Source organism: Spermophilus citellus (genome assembly GCF_964194105.1).
Source record: "Spermophilus citellus genome assembly, chromosome: 15".
Taxonomy (NCBI): domain Eukaryota; kingdom Metazoa; phylum Chordata; class Mammalia; order Rodentia; family Sciuridae; genus Spermophilus; species Spermophilus citellus.
The window spans coordinates 27112813-27131567 of NC_138195.1; the positions used below are offsets into that span (position 1 = coordinate 27112813).

The 18755-nt window shown below is 35.8% G+C and overlaps 1 protein-coding gene across 1 annotated transcript in view; it reads left to right on the forward strand.

Annotated features, from left to right (window-relative positions):
* Positions 1–1479: 1479 nt before the first annotated feature.
* LIPK (lipase family member K) overlaps positions 1480–18755 on the forward strand; it is a 33132-nt gene continuing 15856 nt past the window's right edge. The window contains exons 1-6 of the mRNA XM_081268022.1: positions 1480–1540; positions 9680–9792; positions 11313–11430; positions 13887–14085; positions 15067–15176; positions 16349–16485. Coding sequence (XP_081124148.1) covers positions 9691–9792; positions 11313–11430; positions 13887–14085; positions 15067–15176; positions 16349–16485 — 666 coding nt within the window. The 5' untranslated portion in view covers positions 1480–1540; positions 9680–9690. The remainder of the gene's footprint in view (positions 1541–9679; positions 9793–11312; positions 11431–13886; positions 14086–15066; positions 15177–16348; positions 16486–18755) is intronic.

The window sequence follows — 18755 nt, forward strand, 5'->3', positions numbered from 1 at the left end:
GTACCCTAGTATGAAGATAAAGACTTCTGGTATATACAAGTCTTCTGACAATTCTTTCCCCCAATTTAACAAATAATTATGTTTCATTTTATTATATATTATCACCTTTATGCATGATTTAACAGCTTTATCTAAAATTCAATTCATACATTATAGTTTAGACATCCTTCTATAATTGAAGAAAAAGAGCACTTGCCTAACATGTGTGAGGCACTGGGTTCAATCCTCAGCACCGCATATAAAAAATAAAGGTCCATCAATAACAACAAAAAAAATAATTAAAAAGAAAACAGATAATGAGAATAAAAAATGTTTTACAAAAAGATCCCTCCCTCACCTTCAAATTGAGAATTTCTCTTCTTACTATAAATATACTGAGTAGAACTTCTGAGGTATAAGATATGAATATTATCCAAAACTTCTAGTAAATACAGCAATGTTTTCAAATAAGTTGCACTAATTTATGCCAATACAGTAATCATTGGGAACACCTGCTTTGCAACCTTGTTTTTCTTTTCTTTTTAAATGGGGTATAATTATATTCAGGAAAATGCACCTTGTAATTATACAAGTTTGATGAGTCTTGACAATGATCCCGATTAAGGTGACTGCCATCACCTTCAAGGTTTCTACTTGTGTCTTCATGGCCAACCCCCACCAGCAAATAAATACTTCTAATCCTATAGATTAATTTGATCTGTTCTTGATCTTCACAGAATTGGAATTATAAAATATGCATTCTTTGGGGTTTGGCTTCTTTCAGTCAGTGTAATGTTTGTGAAATTTATCCATGCTGCTGAAATTGTCAATGAATAGTATTCTATTGCATAAATAAAATTGTGCATCTATTATTGATGAATGTTTGAATTATTTTCAATAATTTTCTACTCCTATAAAGATGATGTATAACTATAATACTTCTGAAAAAATTTTTTCCTCCTTTTGATTTTTCAATAAGTACCAATAAGGTGATTGCTTTTTTTTTTCAAATATAAAAGTCTTTCCACTTCGAAAGATCCATCATTTGGCATTAAAAAAATTAGGATATTCAATAGTATATTTATTCCAATGGTGATTCAATAGAATAAACTTTTCCATAGAAAGACCAGAAGGCAACTTTGGGGCTTAGAATAAATCTTTACCTTGAAACCAATAGAAACAAAATACTCTAGAAAAAAAAATCACCAGAAATTATATTCAATAACTAGTCATACAATTATTTTCTCCTGACTACCTGAATTTGGAAAGGAAAGAATAAAGAAAAAACATTACCAATACCATGCTGGTAGATCAATGGTACAAAATAGAGAACACAGAGACTAACCCACAAAATTACAATTATCTTATATTAGACAAAGATGCCAAAACCATGCATTGGAGAAAAGATAGCCTCTTCAACAAATGGTGCTGGGAAAACTGGAAATCCACATGTAACAAAATGGAATTAAACCCTTATCTCTCACCATGCACAAAACTCAACTCAAAGTGGATCAAGGACATAGGAATTAAACCAGAGATTCTGCATCTAATAAAAGCAAAAGTAAGTCCTAATTTTCATCGTGTGGGATTAGGCTCCAACTTCCTTAATAATACTCCTGTAGCACAAGAATTAAAACCAAGAATCAATAAATGGGAAGGATTCAAACTAAAAAGTTTCTTCTTAGCAAAAGAAACAATCTGTAAGGTGAACAGAGAGCCTACATCCTGGGAGCAAATTTTTACCTCCCACACATCAGATAGAGCACTAATCTCTAAGGTATATAAAGAACTCAAAAAACTAAGCACCAAAACACACACACACACACAAAAAAAAAAAAAAAAAAAAAAAAAAAAAAAAAACACCCAATCAATAAAAGGGGCAAGGACCTGAACAGACACTTCTCAGAAAAGGATATACAATCAATCAACAAACATATGAAAAAAAATGTTCATTATCTCTAGCAATTAAAGAAATGCAAATCAAAACTGCTCTAAGATATCATCTCATTCCAGTCAGAATGGCAGCTTTTATGAAGACAGACAACAATAAGTGTTGTTGAGGATGTGGGGGAAAAGGCACACTCATACACTGCTGGTGGGACTGCAAATTGGTGCAGCCAATATGAAAAGCAGTGTGGAGATTCCTTGGAAATCTGGGGATGAAACCACCATTTGACCCAGCTATTCCTCTCCTCAGCCTATACCCAAAGGACTTAAAATCAGCATACTACAGGGACACAACCACATCAATATTGATAGCAGCACAATTTACAATAGCTAAACTGTGGAACCAACCTAGATGCCCTTGAGTAAATGAATGGATAAAAAATGTGGCATATATACACAATGGAATTTTACTCAGCAATAAAAGAGAATAAAATCACGGCATTTGCAGGTAAATGGATGGCACTGGAGAAGATAATGCTAAGTGAAGTTGGCCAATCCCCAAAAAACAAAAAACAAATGCCAAATGTTTTCTCTGGTAGAATGAGGCTGATTCACAGTGGGGTAGGGAGGGAGAGCATGGGAGAAATAGACAAACTCTAGATAGGGCAGAGGGGTGGGAAGGAAAGAGAGGAAGCAGGGGGTTAGCAAGGATGGTGGAATGTGATGGACATCATTATCCAAAGTACATGTATGAAGACACCAATTGGTGTCAACATACTTTATATACAACCCGAGATATGAAAAATTGTGCTGTATATGTGTAATAAGAATTGTAATGCATTCCACCGTCATTTATTTTTAAAAAATCAATAAAAAGAAAAAAACCCATTACCTTCCATTCTTGCCTAGGCACTACAGTTAAGCGATCTGGGGAAGCGGTCCTATGTTCAAAAAAGAAATCCTAAATTTTTTTTCAGCTTTTTATCATCTGCCTCTAAATCTCATCTGCAAACTCTGGAGCATGTCATGTGTCTCAGTCACCTCCCATTTGGTCCCAGAAACTATAGGAACAAGATGCCTTTCCTCAGTGATCATACAGGTCATGGTGGATTCTTCCATAATAAAAGACAGGTTGACAAGAAAGGAGCGTAATAAACTTATTCAATCAAAGTGTTATATGACATGGGAGATTTCAAAACTAAAGACCCCAAGACCTAGGGAAAACTGTTTTTCTGCTTGAATTTGATGAACAATGGACACGTGTTCTAAATGTGATTGGACACAAAGATATGATGTAATGTTAATAGACTGAAGAGGGGAAACCCAGCAGGACTTGACTGTTCAGATTCTTCTTGGCCTCTGTGTAGCATTCCTTCCTCCCAGGTATAGTGTAGGATTCTTCTCAAATGAGAGTCTCCAAGAAAGAAGGGGGAAAGGGGAGAATAGCCTAGCTATGCCTCATGGCTTGTTTTGTAGGCCTTCTGGTTTTTATGACATGCATTGGGGAAGAATTCTGGTTTCTATGACTAGCTTTCTATGACTTGGGTGAGGGGAAGGGAAGAGGTGTGAGAAACAGGGAGTAGGAAGTCAGGGAGAGAGAATTTGCTTCTGAAGATTTCCAAGCTTTTAGTTCAAAATACTCAGCATGGTAGAGCTTCATACCTTGGGGTCCTAATACTGAGCCTAAATAATTTCAGTTATTGAAAGAGAGATGTCAACATCTCCAACTATGAAACTAAATTCCATTTAGTCCTGTCAGTTTTTTCTTCATATATTCTAAGTGATACTATTAAATGCCTAATAATTATCTTCTTGCTGAATAGACTTTTGTCTTCCATATGAATGAATATTTTGAAATAGCCCTCTATCTCTGATAATCTTTGTGTCTTGAAGCCTATTTTTTTCTGGTATAGCTATATCAGCTTTCTTGTATATACTGTTTACATGGTATACTTCTTGATTTCTTTTATTTTCAATCTGTTTCCATTTATATTTGAAGTACATCACTTGTTGAAAGAGTGTAGTTGGGCTTTGCTTTCTTATTGTCTGGTAATTTCTATATTTTAATTGGAATGTTTTGTGCATTAACAATGTAATTTTTGATAAAATTGGATTAAGGTCTGCCATCTGGACCTCTTACTGTTTGTTTTCCAATTGCCTTCTTTCTCTTCACCTCTTCCTTTCTTCCTCTTTCTTTTCCTCTTACCTTCTTTACCTGTCTTCCTTTAGGATGAGCAAATAGTTTTTAGCACGCTGTCTTGATTCTTTTCTTGATGACATGATATACCTATCTCAAGACTGCAGTATTGTACCCTGTGTCTGAAGCTAGAAAACAATCAAGTTGAATATTTTATCAGCTAGAGAATTAGTCTTGTATGAATTGCATCATTATGGCTGGAAATAGAAGTTTTCATAAATGAATATTTGACAAAATGAAATAATTTCATACAAATTAATTTAACTCCACTGGCATGAATTTGGAAACACCGGAAAGGCATTTACCTTCTCTTATATCTTCCTAACACACATAATGATTTGAATTATAAAGAATGAAAGAAGGAAAGACTAATCAAGAGTTCAGGATAATGATACAGGCATTGGGTGGAGATACTACATTGGAGAGGTAACAGTAGTAATTGAAACTGTTTTTTGAAGATTGAAAGAAAAAAGTAAATGTTGAGCAAGGTTCTGAAAAGAAAATTGAAAGAAGAGCATTATTATTTAGTAATAGATTGGTTATAGGGTATGCAGAAATCAGAGAACATAAGAAAATTTCTAAGTTCCTACTCTCAGGATTAGGGGAAAAGAAGTTTAGAATTGAAAAGAGAAAAGTGGTCTGGAAAGAGGAAAAGAGGGTGGTTTTATTCAGGGGTATGTTTTATTAAAGTTTCCAAAAAGAAATTTAAGTGGATTTGGTTCAAGGAAATACACGATGAGAGCTCAGATGACCCATCAAGGTAGATATCATGGACTTGTATTTACTTTTCATCTAGAAAATGTATGAAAGCTTGTGGTTAGTGAGAGCTACTTGAGGGAATGAGTTTGGGGGTGAAGAGTGCTCGGTGGACAGAACACATCATGCTGCTGGGTAGGGGGCAGGTGGAGACATGTGGGTGTGGCTGGCAAATGATGGAGCTGGGAGTCAAACCTGGGAAGCACAGGAAGGGGCAGGTAACCAGGAGACAGCAGGAGAGATTCCACCTGTGAGACCCTGGGATTTATCTGTTTTATCAGCTAGTTTCTTTAAATAATAAACTCAAGAACAAGTTCTCAAAGCCTCTGTGAAGTACCTGGTTGTGAATACCAGATTCCTTTGGAATGTCCTTCTGCCTGCTTCCATTATTTTCTAAGGGCTTCCAGATATATTCATTCAAGGGATATCAAAGGAGAGGTCAGGCATGGTTTTTAACTCCACTGGTATGAATTTGGAAATGCAATAAAGGCATCCACCTGCTCTTATGTCTTCCTAAAAATGAAGATGCATTCTGCCTTAGATTCCTGGATTTTGTAATTGTTCATGAGTTAAATAGGCTACCTTTTAACATGAGGTCTTTCAAAACCTGCAACAGCCTTATTAGGTAGGCTGTTCAGGGCGGCATGACATTTTGGCCCCATGTATTACCCATGATGGAAAAAGGAAGGCCCAAACTGTAGGTCTTCATCTCTGCCTTTTAGTCTTCCTCTAAGTTCTGTCACCATTCCCAGGAAATTCTAATTCTACATTATGGTCAAGAAGAGGATAATAAACTCCACCAACTCTTTGCACAGCTGGGAAAATACTTTGTAATATGATAAACAGAATGAAAAATAAGCTGAATGTATGATGCCATAAGCTTATGGCTAACATCTCACTCAGAAATATAGAGAAACAATAATTCAAGTGTGTTTTGTGTCTACTGGGAGTATTACTCACCAACAACTAGACACGGGGAATTGCTCAAACATAGATAATTAAGTCAGGAAGTTAAATAAAACAATAGCACCCAGATGGCCTTTTACAATTATGTACACTTTTGTTGTTTTCTGAACAGTTCCTCCCTTCCTTCCTCCCTTCCTCCCTTCCCCTCACTTTTTTCCTACATTACCTTTTCCTTTCTTCCTTCCCTCCACCTCTTTCTAACTTTTCTCTCTTCAGGGTAGAGAGGAGGCTCTTTCATCTAGTTGCTTAGCCTCTACATTCATATAAATAATATTGGATGTTTTATCCTCATAAATAATAATGGATCTTTTATCCTTTTCTCCAAATGATTATCTACTACATGTTTTCTACTCTCTTCCTATGGATAGAGAGTTCTTATTTCAATCTTTTTGAACAGACTGATCAAGAAAAGATGAAACAAAAATGTTTGCTGTCACTGATGACAAGAGATATGATCATGGCTTTTATTGATATTACACTTGGCTTCCTTTTACAATTTTGTACTTGATTATAAATATATAATTTATATTGAATATATAAATACATAATCTTCATAACTTCCTTGGGCTGTGAAAATGTCACACATTTTACTCACATTTTATTGGTCATGTTTGCATTGACTTTGTTTTAGTGATCAACTGTGGAAATGATCCCTGAAAGTATAGTCTTTGGCTTTGTTTTAAATTTATTTTATTTTCTTGGCAAGTAACCTGCATACAAAAGATATTGTCATATTTATGGGCTCTAACTCATTTTCTATTTTGTCAGGAATAAGAATTCAATACTAAGATCTATTAAGACAAAACTGCTGCTCTGTTTTAATCTTCTAATGAGTTATACTGTGCCCGAGCTTTATAATGTTTATTTGCAGAATACTTTGAAGAATTTCCTATCAATTAATTTATTGAGAATAATTTTATTAGAGGGAGTAAGAATGAGTTAAAAAATGAGTAAAATTGATCCTGCCAAAATTTTAAATTGACATTTACTATCTGTGGAAAAAATAATAATTACAAAGATTAAACATGTATATGCTCAAACCATGGTATAAAAATTATAGATTAAGTAGGTAGGGCATTCTATGTCGTCAAAATTGAAAATTATTGATCAAAGTAATGAAAACAAATTCTTAACTGCTCTTACATGTTCATATCTGAGAAGTGTTGATACAAAATATGCTGTCATTTTTCACAATTCCATTGAAAGAATTGTGTTAAGACAAAGCTGTATGAAGAAGGCTAGAGACACAGATGATAAGAACAATATGAATGCAAGCAAAGTATAGAAGGTGGTTCTTGCCTTTAAAGAAGCCTGTGACAGAGGTGGAGAGCAAGACATACACATCTGAAAGAATCACTGAGTGATAGATATAACAATAGCCACCATTATTAAGAGCCAAACATTATTAGAATAATGCAAGATATGTTATAACAATAGCTACCATTTATTCAGAGTCAAATAGAGATGTATTATAGACATTGTCATCTTATTTGCTGTGTCATTATTTATTATTTGGAGATAACCCCATAGGTAGGTGATACTATCACAATGATACAGATAAGGAAATTAAGTTTCAAGGGAAGTTAAATTGAATAATGATAGTCTCGTGACTAATAATAATAACAACAACAGTAATTGCCAATACTTGTAAAGTGTCTCCAGTGTGTAGCTTTGGTGGAAGAAGTGATGGGTTTGAGAGAAGAGAAGCTGTGGGTAACGTCCAGTTCTGCTTCCTGCAGTTAAGAATCTGAGAGCAATATTTTCATGACTAACTTAATCTCTGAAGGACAGAGCCAGAATTTCAACTCCAAACTTTTCACAAACCACTCATTATTACCATTATGTTGCCATTGAGCAAACAGATTCATCAGAGAGTCATATGTAAACATTGGTCTTCATGTGCTTTCCCAACCAAAGCTCCCTGTAGGGTGCTTGTACCTGCGTATTCTAGCCAACTCTCTCCCTCATTTCTGACCATAGTGGAGAATTAGGATGTGGATTAATCACATATACTATCTAAGCATGGGCATAAACTCTGGTTGAATGTCTGCTTGATGAACCTGACAGTTCCTATTATGGGGCAATGAGAAGTGTGGAATGAAGATCTCTATTATTTCTGATAATCTTTGTTGAGAAATTGGTATCCTTGATATTATCATCAATATACATGTCAATGTAAAATGCATGACTTATGGGAGCTGCCTATATATAAGCCACAAGCATTTGATGTGAAATATTTAAACTTAGTTTGAAACCAAAAATGCAATAAGACAATATTGTTTTGAAAGTTTTATAGTTACCCCTGACTTCAGTAACTAGGGGAAAATACATACAGCCATATCCTGATATTATCATTTGCAACCAAATCTGGGTAAGACTGTAGCAGCTCTATCCATGGTCATGGACAACAGTATCTTTCTGAAGAAACTTTTGAAAGACAAGGTTCTGAGTTGGAGCTATTTGCATCTTTTTTTTAGCTTTCCCTGCATTACACAGATTTCTGTGTTTATGTGGTATAGTGAGAAGATAAATAAACAAATATCAAAATTGTAATTAAACATATTATGACCTAGATAATCTAGGTCATAATATGTTTAATTGGTATTATTCAAGCAATAAAATCATAACAGCAAATAAAATTGTAAGTCATACTTATAGCATTTATATATGACTCTAATAAAGTCATATATGTAATATATACATACAAACATAGATTAATATATGTTAATTGTATTAATTGTATATAGTTTCACTTAAGATTACACATGAAGCCTTTTTACAAATACCCACTGGAGACATGTTTTACAGAACAGCAGTGTGAAGCTGATTTAGAGTGATAGATCAACATATCTATTATTGATTATATTTATATTAACCTGTATTGATTTAATGTGGGTATCTGAGACCAATAGTCTCATCTTTAAAAACTGAAAATCTCCTGGAAATTATAATATCTCCTCTTTTCTTAGTGTAATATCATTATAGATGTTAGTGAGAACAAGCTTTATGTCAACATGGGACACAGAAGAAGACAATATTCATCAGGGAACTGTTATAGAAACAGGTCAAAGAAATGAGGACTCTTGGAGTTATCATTAAGGAGAGGTACCACAATCAGGCAGACTTACCCAACAATTATGGTTAATAATATAAGGCTTAGATTGGGCCAAGCAGGGAAGCACACCCTGTTAAGAGGTGCCTGAAAAGAAGCTCTTTGGATTTGGCTTGCTCCTCCTTTCAAAATGAGACACATGGAGACTTCTCTGGCTTGGGTGTGTCACCCTTTTATATCCAGCCCCATTACCTGGAAGACTGAAACAAAGGTAGCTTTTGGGCTCTACGTCATGGCTACAAAAAACAACCTGTTCCTTCTGGTGCCACCCTGGAAGATTCCAGCTCTTCCTACAAGCAGCATACTGTGCTAGTTACATAGTCGTCTTCCCTTGCACCATTACAAGTCCTCACATGCTCTCTAACTTGGAGATTTCAGAAGAGAGCAGGATCTGCTCTACCCCAGGGACACCAAGATCATCTGGCCAATAACTGATTCCAAAGCCTCAAAATGCCAATCATTCAGCAGAATCCAGGACATGTAATTGTCAATGCTCTGAGAGAGAAGTCTGACTTTTAAAAATGTCCCTATTATTTTTCCAATAGATATAGCCCTGAATTAAAGATGTTATCAGCTCCTTCCTTTCTTCCATACAAAATTTTTCCATGGAATGATTTCTGAATAATTCTGTATGTTACTTGCTAAAGCATATCCTAGACATATATGTTTTTTGTTCTCTCCCATCATAGTGTAAATAAAATAGTATTATAAAAAGAACACGCCAGATTTCATTTTGCAGAATTTCTCTTTGATGACAAATCCATTAATATTTCCTTTCCCAGGCATATTCCAAATGTGGCAGCTTTTAGCAACAGCATGCTGGGTGCTTCTTCTTGGACCTATATATGGTTGTAAGAAAGGAAGCATCACAAATCCTGAAGCTAATATGAATATTGTAAGTCATGCATTGAAAAAGCCCATTAAGATAAGGAATTATTAATTAGTCATCATTTTAGTTACAATTGGTGTGACGGTCTGGTTTTCAGCAATTCTTCCAGTGCCTAAATCTGTGCTTTCTCCCGAGTTCCTTGGCATGGCTAACTAATCCAGGAGTTGTGAGCTAAATTGGAGCAGCAATATTCTCTCTCCTGGTGGTTTGAGTTACCATCTAATGGTGGCTTCCTAGACCTCCTACCACACTGCCGAACTCACAGTCCATGAATGTATGTCCTCAAATTCAAGTTTTCCTCTTCCTCCCACAGTAAAGCACAATTTTTCCTTGCTAGTCTGAGTGCTTTTTGGCTTTTCATCCTTTTATAATGATTGTAAGAATAACAAACATTTTTTAAAAAACTTTCTTTGTTCCAGATACTGTCTTATATCTATTACAGATAATCCTCACAACATATGTGTGAGGAGATACTATTATTATCTCAACAGTAAAATGAGCACAGAAAGGTTAAGTAACTTTCCTAGAGTAACAGCTAATAAGAAGCAGAGCAGGAATTCAGTGGTAGATAGTCTGTCTTCAGAATCTGGGTTCTTAACCTCTATTTTAGATAGCCTCATAAATTACGCACACATCTATATGCTGATAGAGGCAAATGCATGGTTTTATTATAAGAAATTGAAATTATTTTTTTCTGTAATCAATCTCGTTTTTGTCTTTTCCTAGTTTATAATCTTGGACAAATCACTAATCTTCCTAAACTTCACATTTCTCAACTGTAAAATCGGTACAATTCTATCTGAAAGGTCTCTTGTAAGGATTAATGAGACAGGGCATAGAAAGCTCTATGCAGAAGATATTCCACAGCACCCTCTTCCTTGTGTATCTGTGGTTGGGTATCTTCTACTGACCCTTCTAACAACCTAAGTTCTTTAATACCTTTCTCTCTGCCCAAGAGGCTGATCTATAAGGACTAGGTTGAAAAGCTCCCTTCATCTTTGATTTTCAGATCCATTTTTCCAATGAAAATCTTAAGCACAAGATATATAAAAAAGGGGAGGACGAGGTCAGGTATTTTTTACTGCCCTACCTTCAACCCCGTGAAAATCAAATTCAACTAGCTATCTCCCTTAATGTTGCCCTTTCTGCTCAATTATCAGCAACAAGGTACTGCACAATCCTGTGGTCTCATTCATTAGATGGCCACACAAATTTGTATCAGAACATTTGAGAATGAACTAGTGTGTATTAATAATTCTAGGCCAACAGGCATAACTACATACTGTCCTGAGCAGTCTGGGATGTACAAACCGGCACGTGGAGTCATCCCACCCTGCCTTACCTATGCCTTTGCAATCACTTCTAGAAACCCCTAAATCATCCTAATTTTCCCCACCGTATACTGTCCCAACATATAGATTGATGAACATGAAGTTGCAACTTAAAATACTATTATATTTCAATGTGTGCAAAAAAAAAAAGTAAGAGATGATATCACAATTTGTATTTTTCTTTCCCTGTTCTAGAGTCAGATTATTTCTTACTGGGGTTATCCTTGTGAAAAGTATGATGTTGTGACAAAGGATGGCTATATCCTTGGAACTTATAGGATTCCTCATGGAAGAAGATGCCCAAGGAAAACTGGTATGATTTATTTTGTTATGAAAGGAAAAGCACGTAAAGCATGAATGCCTAGTAGCATCCTGGTAGCGGAAAAGCTTTCATTCTATAATAGGTTACAGTCCTTCATTTGAGTAAGGAAATTGTCCCCCAATTTTCCTTGTATAACTTTTTGAAGTTTTAAATCATTTTCATATGCACCATTTATTTGGTCTTGTCCTCTTCTCAAACAAACAAGAGACAGACAATAGCAACAACAACAAAAAAAAAAAATTGTGTCTTATTCCAATGATACCAGAGTACGGTTTTGAAAATCAGAAACCCAGGAGTCATTCTGGACACCACTTTTTTTTTCTCAGCTCTTGTTTTACAGCCAGTCACCAAAGACTATCAACTATGCCTTCTGAATTTCTCTCTAATCTGAAAGTTTCTCTCAGCTTTAGTCACTCAATCTAGTGACACTACTACAATACCTCTACATGGCAATCACTGCTACTTATAATCACTCTCTACTCAAGACAGTGTGATTTTACCTTTTTGAAGTAAATATTAACCTTAATAATTCTTTGCTTAAATTTTATTAAAGGTTCATTTCTAGCTCCCTGCATGAAGGTTGCTGTCTGTAGGTGGGGGGAAATCCATTTGGTAAACACCGTTTACTTTTTTATCTCATTTTCTCAGCCCCTGTTATTCTCTGGTATGTTGTAGAACAAAACTTCTCAATATCAGAAGGATTAAAGAAAAATCTAGATTTTTAAAAACAGAGGGAAATAACGATGCTTCTGATTTCATAGAGTCAACTATTTGCCAGAATAACTCCATTGCTGTTGTAAAATACTCAGGAGAGTATTTTAAATCTTTACATCTTTTAAATGGCCTTGGACATTTTTCATTTCTGCTCCATAGCTGCTAAAATGTACCCAGTAGAAATATCTACAAAAAACAGCTGCCTGAGGGCTCAGATCATTGAGAGATATGAGCTCTGACAGCTACCTGGCAGGTCTTGACTTTGGCAGTGCTAATAACACTCTTTCCCTTCTCTCCAAAACATGACTAGATGGACATGGACATTAGATTCTTGCTTTGAAAATGCTAAGTCTCTCCAAGAATTAAGTTAGCATACTCACTCTCAGGACATCAGTCTAGTTCCAAAAGAGACCTGACATAGGGTTTTGAGGTACCAACATGGCATCACAAACTACTTATAAAGAAGAGAGCCATGTATGGTGGTGCACACCTATAATCCCAGTGGCTTGAGAGGTTGAGGCAGGAGGATCACAAGCTCAAAGTCAGCCTCAGCAATTTAACAAGGCCCTAAGCAACTTAGCAAGACCCTGTCTCAAAAGAAAAAAATAAATAAAACAAGCTAGGGATATGGCTCAGTGGTTAAGCACCCCTGGGTTCAATCCCTGGTACCAAAAAAGAAAAAAGAAAGAAAGAAAGAGAGAAAGAAAGGAAGAAAGAAAGAAAAGGAAGAAAAAAGAAAAGAAAGATTCTAGTTAGTTACTTCTTCTTCCCTCACTTTCTTTTTCAACACCACTCTCCCCTTACCCTCCTCCTCTTCTTTCTTTTCTCTCCCTTTTTTTGGTGCTACCAAGGAATGACCCCAGGGACACTACCAGTGAGCTATATCCTCAGTCCTTTTCATTTTTTTTCTGAGACAGGGTCTCACAGAGTTGCCCACGCTGGCCTCAAACTTGCAGTCTAAATAGCTGGGATCACAGGCATCGTTTTTCTTTCTTAGTTAAAAATGTTTCAATTTTACCTTGGAAATAGTATTTTTAGATCCAGTTAACAATTTTACATTGTGTGATATTCTATTTATGGCCTTGCATTTTGCTCCCCTCTTATCCCAAGGGTTTGGGAGGCTGAGGCAGGATGATTCTGCTTTCAAAGCCAACCCCAACATCAGTGAGGAGCTAAGCAACTCAGTGAGACCCTGTCTCTAAATAAAATACAAAAAAGAGCTGGGAATGTGGCTCAGTGGTTGAGTGCCCCTGAGCTCAATCCCCGGTGCTCACCTCCTGACAAAAAAATGGCCTATAGAATCTGCATGGTGCCTAGCATTCAATAAACATTCTGCAAATGGTGTTTTGATTGTCCTTTTATTATTTCAAGAAAACCTTAAAGTTTTTAAATATTTCTTGAGAAATAAAATGCTATACCCATTATGCAGATAAGGTAAGTGATCCACAAAGTGGTTAATACATAGCAAAATGGATTTTGAACCAGGGCAATTTGACTCCAGTACCTACATAGCATAAAACATTATACATAATCTCAGTTTTATAAATGATAAGACATAGAGAAGATATAAATCACTTGCCCAGCAAATAGTTAAGAAAAGGATGCCAGGTTTGCCTGACACCAAATTTCAGGTCTTAACCTCTCTTGTATACTTTAAAAAGTTAGGAAAGAAAATTTTCATGTAGACACTAAGGAAGTTTGGACATGAACATCTTGTCGCCTATGTCTTGCAGCTCCAAAACCAGTTGTGTATTTGCAGCATGGCTTAATTGCATCTGCCAGTGACTGGATCTGTAACCTCCCCAACAACAGCTTGGCTTTCATTCTGGCAGATAATGGTTATGATGTATGGATGGGGAACAGCCGAGGAAACACCTGGTCCAGAAAGCATCTGAAATTGTCACCCAAGTCCTCAGAATACTGGGCGTTTAGGTAAGGGAAAACGTGTTAATGAATAAAGTGTGTACCTTGCTCATTTATATGCAAGAACACTTGTTGATTTTTCCTTTGGTCTCAATGCACCCAATAGAATCCATGAGAAGGATAAATCTTATTATTTTGTATTGGTGTTTGGTTTTCACCCTCACCTCTTCCTTCCGTGTGTGTGTGTGTGTGTGTGTGTGTGTGTGTGTGTGTGTATGCCAGCATGCCAGGGCCGGTGCCTCCTGATCACAGAACAGTTAGAAGACAGAGCTGTCAGCAGCAGTGCCTGGGGTGCTGTCTGCTTCAGAAGCCTGACCTGCTTCTTTACAGGGACAAACCCATGTACTTGCATAGGAGCTAAGAACCATGCCTTGGAGGTAACCAAAGCCACTTGTTCCTTACCTCATTCCTGCCTTCCTTTTGGAAACCAGTTGGCATTTCCTTATTCCACACCACAGGGTGGTTCTGTCATTGCACTATAGCAAGTGACAAGATGATTTCCTAGGTGAGTATTTCCCAAGCTATACACAGAGTCAAGAAGCACCTGAGGCCTCAAAGAGACACATCACCAGGACTCTTCCCAGGAATCGGATTCAGTCCAGTCTGGGCTAAGGTCTATGAATCTGTTTGATTTATTTATTCTAAATTTTAGATGAGCATTCCAAAAATTGTTGTCTTTTCGTTTCCATTTTTTTTTTTGATTTTTGGTAAATCTTCTGTGAGAGTAAATGAAATAGGACTAGCTTTAAGGAAAAGTTTAGTAGTCCTTTACAAATTAAATTTCTCTGATTCCTGTTTGTTAAAAATGTCTAGTCAAATCAAAGTAAGATCCTGGAAAAAGTTTTTCAGATGCATAACATCACATATTTACTCTAGTTTCATATTTTATAAAAGCAGAGTATCTATGTCTAAAATGAATGTTAAATATTGCAGGTCTAAAACGAGATAGATTTTCCAATTTTATTGTTCTTATTTTTTTTTTTTTGGCAGTTTGGATGAAATGGCTAAATATGACCTTCCAGCCACAATCAATCTAATCATAGAGAAAACTGGACAAGAGCAACTCTACTATGTGGGCCACTCTCAGGGCACCACCATAGGTGTGTTTGGGGCCAATGCAATCAGAGAATGCGGGGAGGGGTGGGGGCTCTTCCATATTTCTGAACAGGGTCGGTATCTCTCTGCAGAGTCTCTAGTTTGGGAACTTTAAAAGGGAAACAATATCCTCTGGCTGTTTTCTGAAAACAAGGATGACAATAAGGAATTTTTTCCCAACATTGAATTTTGGAGGTTGATAGGTCTGAAAGAGAGAATTACTTTGTTTATTCATTTATGTACCCAATGAATATTTGTGAGAATTTGGGTTACATACTGGGGAAGAGGGGATAAATATGACAGCCATCCTTCCTTTGATGATCGCAGTCTAGAAAAGGACACAAAAAAGAAAGCAGAGAATTACAAAATTGTGATTGTACTTTACAATCAATGTGGCTTTTGCCTGCAAGGGAAGCACAGGTAGGTTGGATGTGAGTAGGGACATGTGGGTAGAACCATGAGGCACCTCATCCTCTCTCTGTCTGTTTCTCTCATTGGAAACTACAAACATCAGAGACCAATATCTGTATTGCACAAATAGTTGAATTTAGGGTTTTTTCCCTAATTTCCAATCCTCACCAGCACTTGCTATCTTTTAATGTTGACAATGCTAAGTAATACCTTAAGATATATATATATATATATATATATATACATACATATATCTATATATGTATATATATATATATAATTTAAGAATCCTTAGAGGATGATTAATATATAAAATTTGAATTATCCATTTATATATATTCATATCTGTGTATTCATATATATGAATCATTCTCTAAGGATCCAATTATCCTAATTTACAGATTGAGTAAACTGAGACTCATACTGGAGAGGTAACTTTCACACAGCTAGTGAATGTGAGGCCAAGCGTGACTTTGTCTGACACCAAACCACAGTCAAGCTGGAATGACCCTTGGGTTTAACCACACTTCACAGAGAAGTATGAACCCTCTTTTCCACTTCTATATAAGTAGACCTGGGATGAAAGAACTCACTTGATTCTGAATCAGTCATACCCATCCTTGAGAAACTTAGAAATTCCTCCTCACAAATGGTTATTACTCTGAGTTGTTTTTTGTTTTGTTTTTCCTGTGGCTACCTTTACTATCACTTAAAATAAATAAGTAACTGTTTTAAACCTATGAACTAGTGTCTAATTCACTTTCAGCTTTCATTGCATTCTCTACCAACCCAGAACTGGCTAAGCGAATTAAGATATTTTTTGCACTGGCACCAGTTGTCACGGTGAAGTACACCCGAAGTCCTATAAAAAAATTAACAACTCTTTCCAGTCGAACCATCAAGGTATGTAACTTCCCAAGTAAAAGTCTGAAATAATATATAGGGTCCCACTAATTTCAAAACAAGACAAATGACAATTTACAGACATCTGAGAATATAATAGATGTCTGAGGTATCCTTGTCGGTTTATTGATAAGGAATACTTTTATTAGCAGGGTTCAGGGAGCTCATTTTGATGCCATTCTACCCTGGTGTCTTCATCTATGTCTAGAAGTTTCTCTTTCATCTCGTCCCTCAATCACAGCTAAAGTGAGAGCTGATTTGATTGATTGGTTGTTGGTTTGAGGAACTTCTATACTGTCTTCCATAATGGCTGTACTAATTTACATTCCCACCAGTCCTCACCAGCACTCGCTATCTGTTGTCCTTTTGGTAATAGTTATTCTAAGTGGAGTGAAGTGATAACTTGTTAGAGTCTGTAAACAAGTCAGGATGGCGCCTGGCATTTTGCCAGAGAAATGTTAGAGTCTGTAAACAAGTCTGGATGGCGCCTGGCAAAATGCCAGAGGGAGTGGTTTGTGAAGTAACAAAAGCAAGCCATTAAGTGTGGAGATTCCTTATTGGTTGACTGCTGTATCTAGTTTATGCTAATTAAGATAAGCTGTGTGGAATGTATAAATATCGCTCAGGTCCTACAATAAATGGCTTCCACTCCTGCTGTATCAAGGTACACAAGTTGTACTAAATTGTTCAGAAGGTTGTTTTCTTAGTGCCTGCTGGAATACAACATTTCTCTGGCAAAATGCCAGGTGCCATCCTGACTTGTTTACAGACTCTAACAATAACTCATTGTGGCTTTAATTTCCATTTCCCTGAATATGAGTGACCTTGAGCAATTTTTCATACACCTGTTGGCCATTTGCATATCTTCTTTTAAGAAATGTATATTTCCTATTTTTAAAATTAGATTATATTCTATTGACTTGAGTTTCTTACATGTCCTGGATGTTAATCTCTTGTTAGATTAAATCTGAGAATATTTCTCTTGTTGTCTAGGTTGTCTTCTCACTCTGTTGATTGTTTCCTTCACTGTGTAGAAGCTACTTAATATGACACAATGTCTAGTGTCTATTTTTTCCTGTGCTTTTTGGGTACCAAATATATTAAAAAATCCTTGCACATTCCAATGTCCTAAAGTATTTTCTCTTTGCTTCCTTTTATGAGTTTCAGTTCTTGCATTTAAGCTTTAATCTATTTTGAGTTGATGTTTGTATATGGTGAGAAATAGAGTCTAGCTTCACTCATCCACGTGTGGATGTCCAATTCTCGCAGCACCATTTATTGAAGAAGCTAATCTTTCCTTAATGCGTGTTCTTTGCACAGTTGTTGAGATTAGTTGGCTATGGATGTGTGGATTTACTTTTAGGCTGTTTACTTTGTTTCATCAGCCTATGTGTCTGTTTTCATACCAATACCATCCAGTTTTGATTAAGATACTTTTACATTTTGAAGTCTGGTAGAGTAATGCCTCTTGTTTTAGTCTTTTGCTCGAGATTGCTTTGGTTTTCTTTGCATTTCTATATGAATTTTAGAATGTTTCCTAGTTTTGTGAAGAATGTCATTGGTATTTTAATTAGTATTGCATTAAATCTGCAGAGTTCTTCCGGTAGTATGTACACATTAACAATATGATTCTTCCAATCCATGAACACAAAATATCTATTTTTTGGTGTCCTGTTCAATCTGTTTTTATCAGTGAGTTATCATTTTCATTGCAGAGATCTTTTACCTCTTTGGTTAAATTTATTCTAAGACATTTTAATTTTTGTAGCTATTCTAAATGGGATTACCTTATTTCTTTTTTTCTTTTCTTTTTTAGATAATTCTCTACTTGTAGGTAGAAACAATATTAGTTTTTACATGTTAACCATGTATCGTACAACTTTGTCAAATTCATTTATTACTTCTAATAGACTTTTGGTGGACTCTTTGGTGAGTCCTTTTTTTTTTGTATAAGATGGTATCATCTGCAAATAGTGATAATTCAAACTTGTCCTTACAAATTGGATGCCTTTCTTTTTTTTGACTGATTACACTATCATATTGAATTAAAATGATGACAGGAAACATCCCTGTCTTGTTTCAGATCTTAGAGAGAAAGCTCTCCATTTTCCTCATTCATTATGGTGTTAGCTGTAGTCTTTTAACGTATGGCTCTTATTATATTGAGCTACATTCCTTTTATACCTAATGTGTTCAAAGTTTTTATCATGATGTTGAATTTTTTTAATGCTTTTGCTCTATCTATTGAGGTGATCATATGGTTTTTGGTC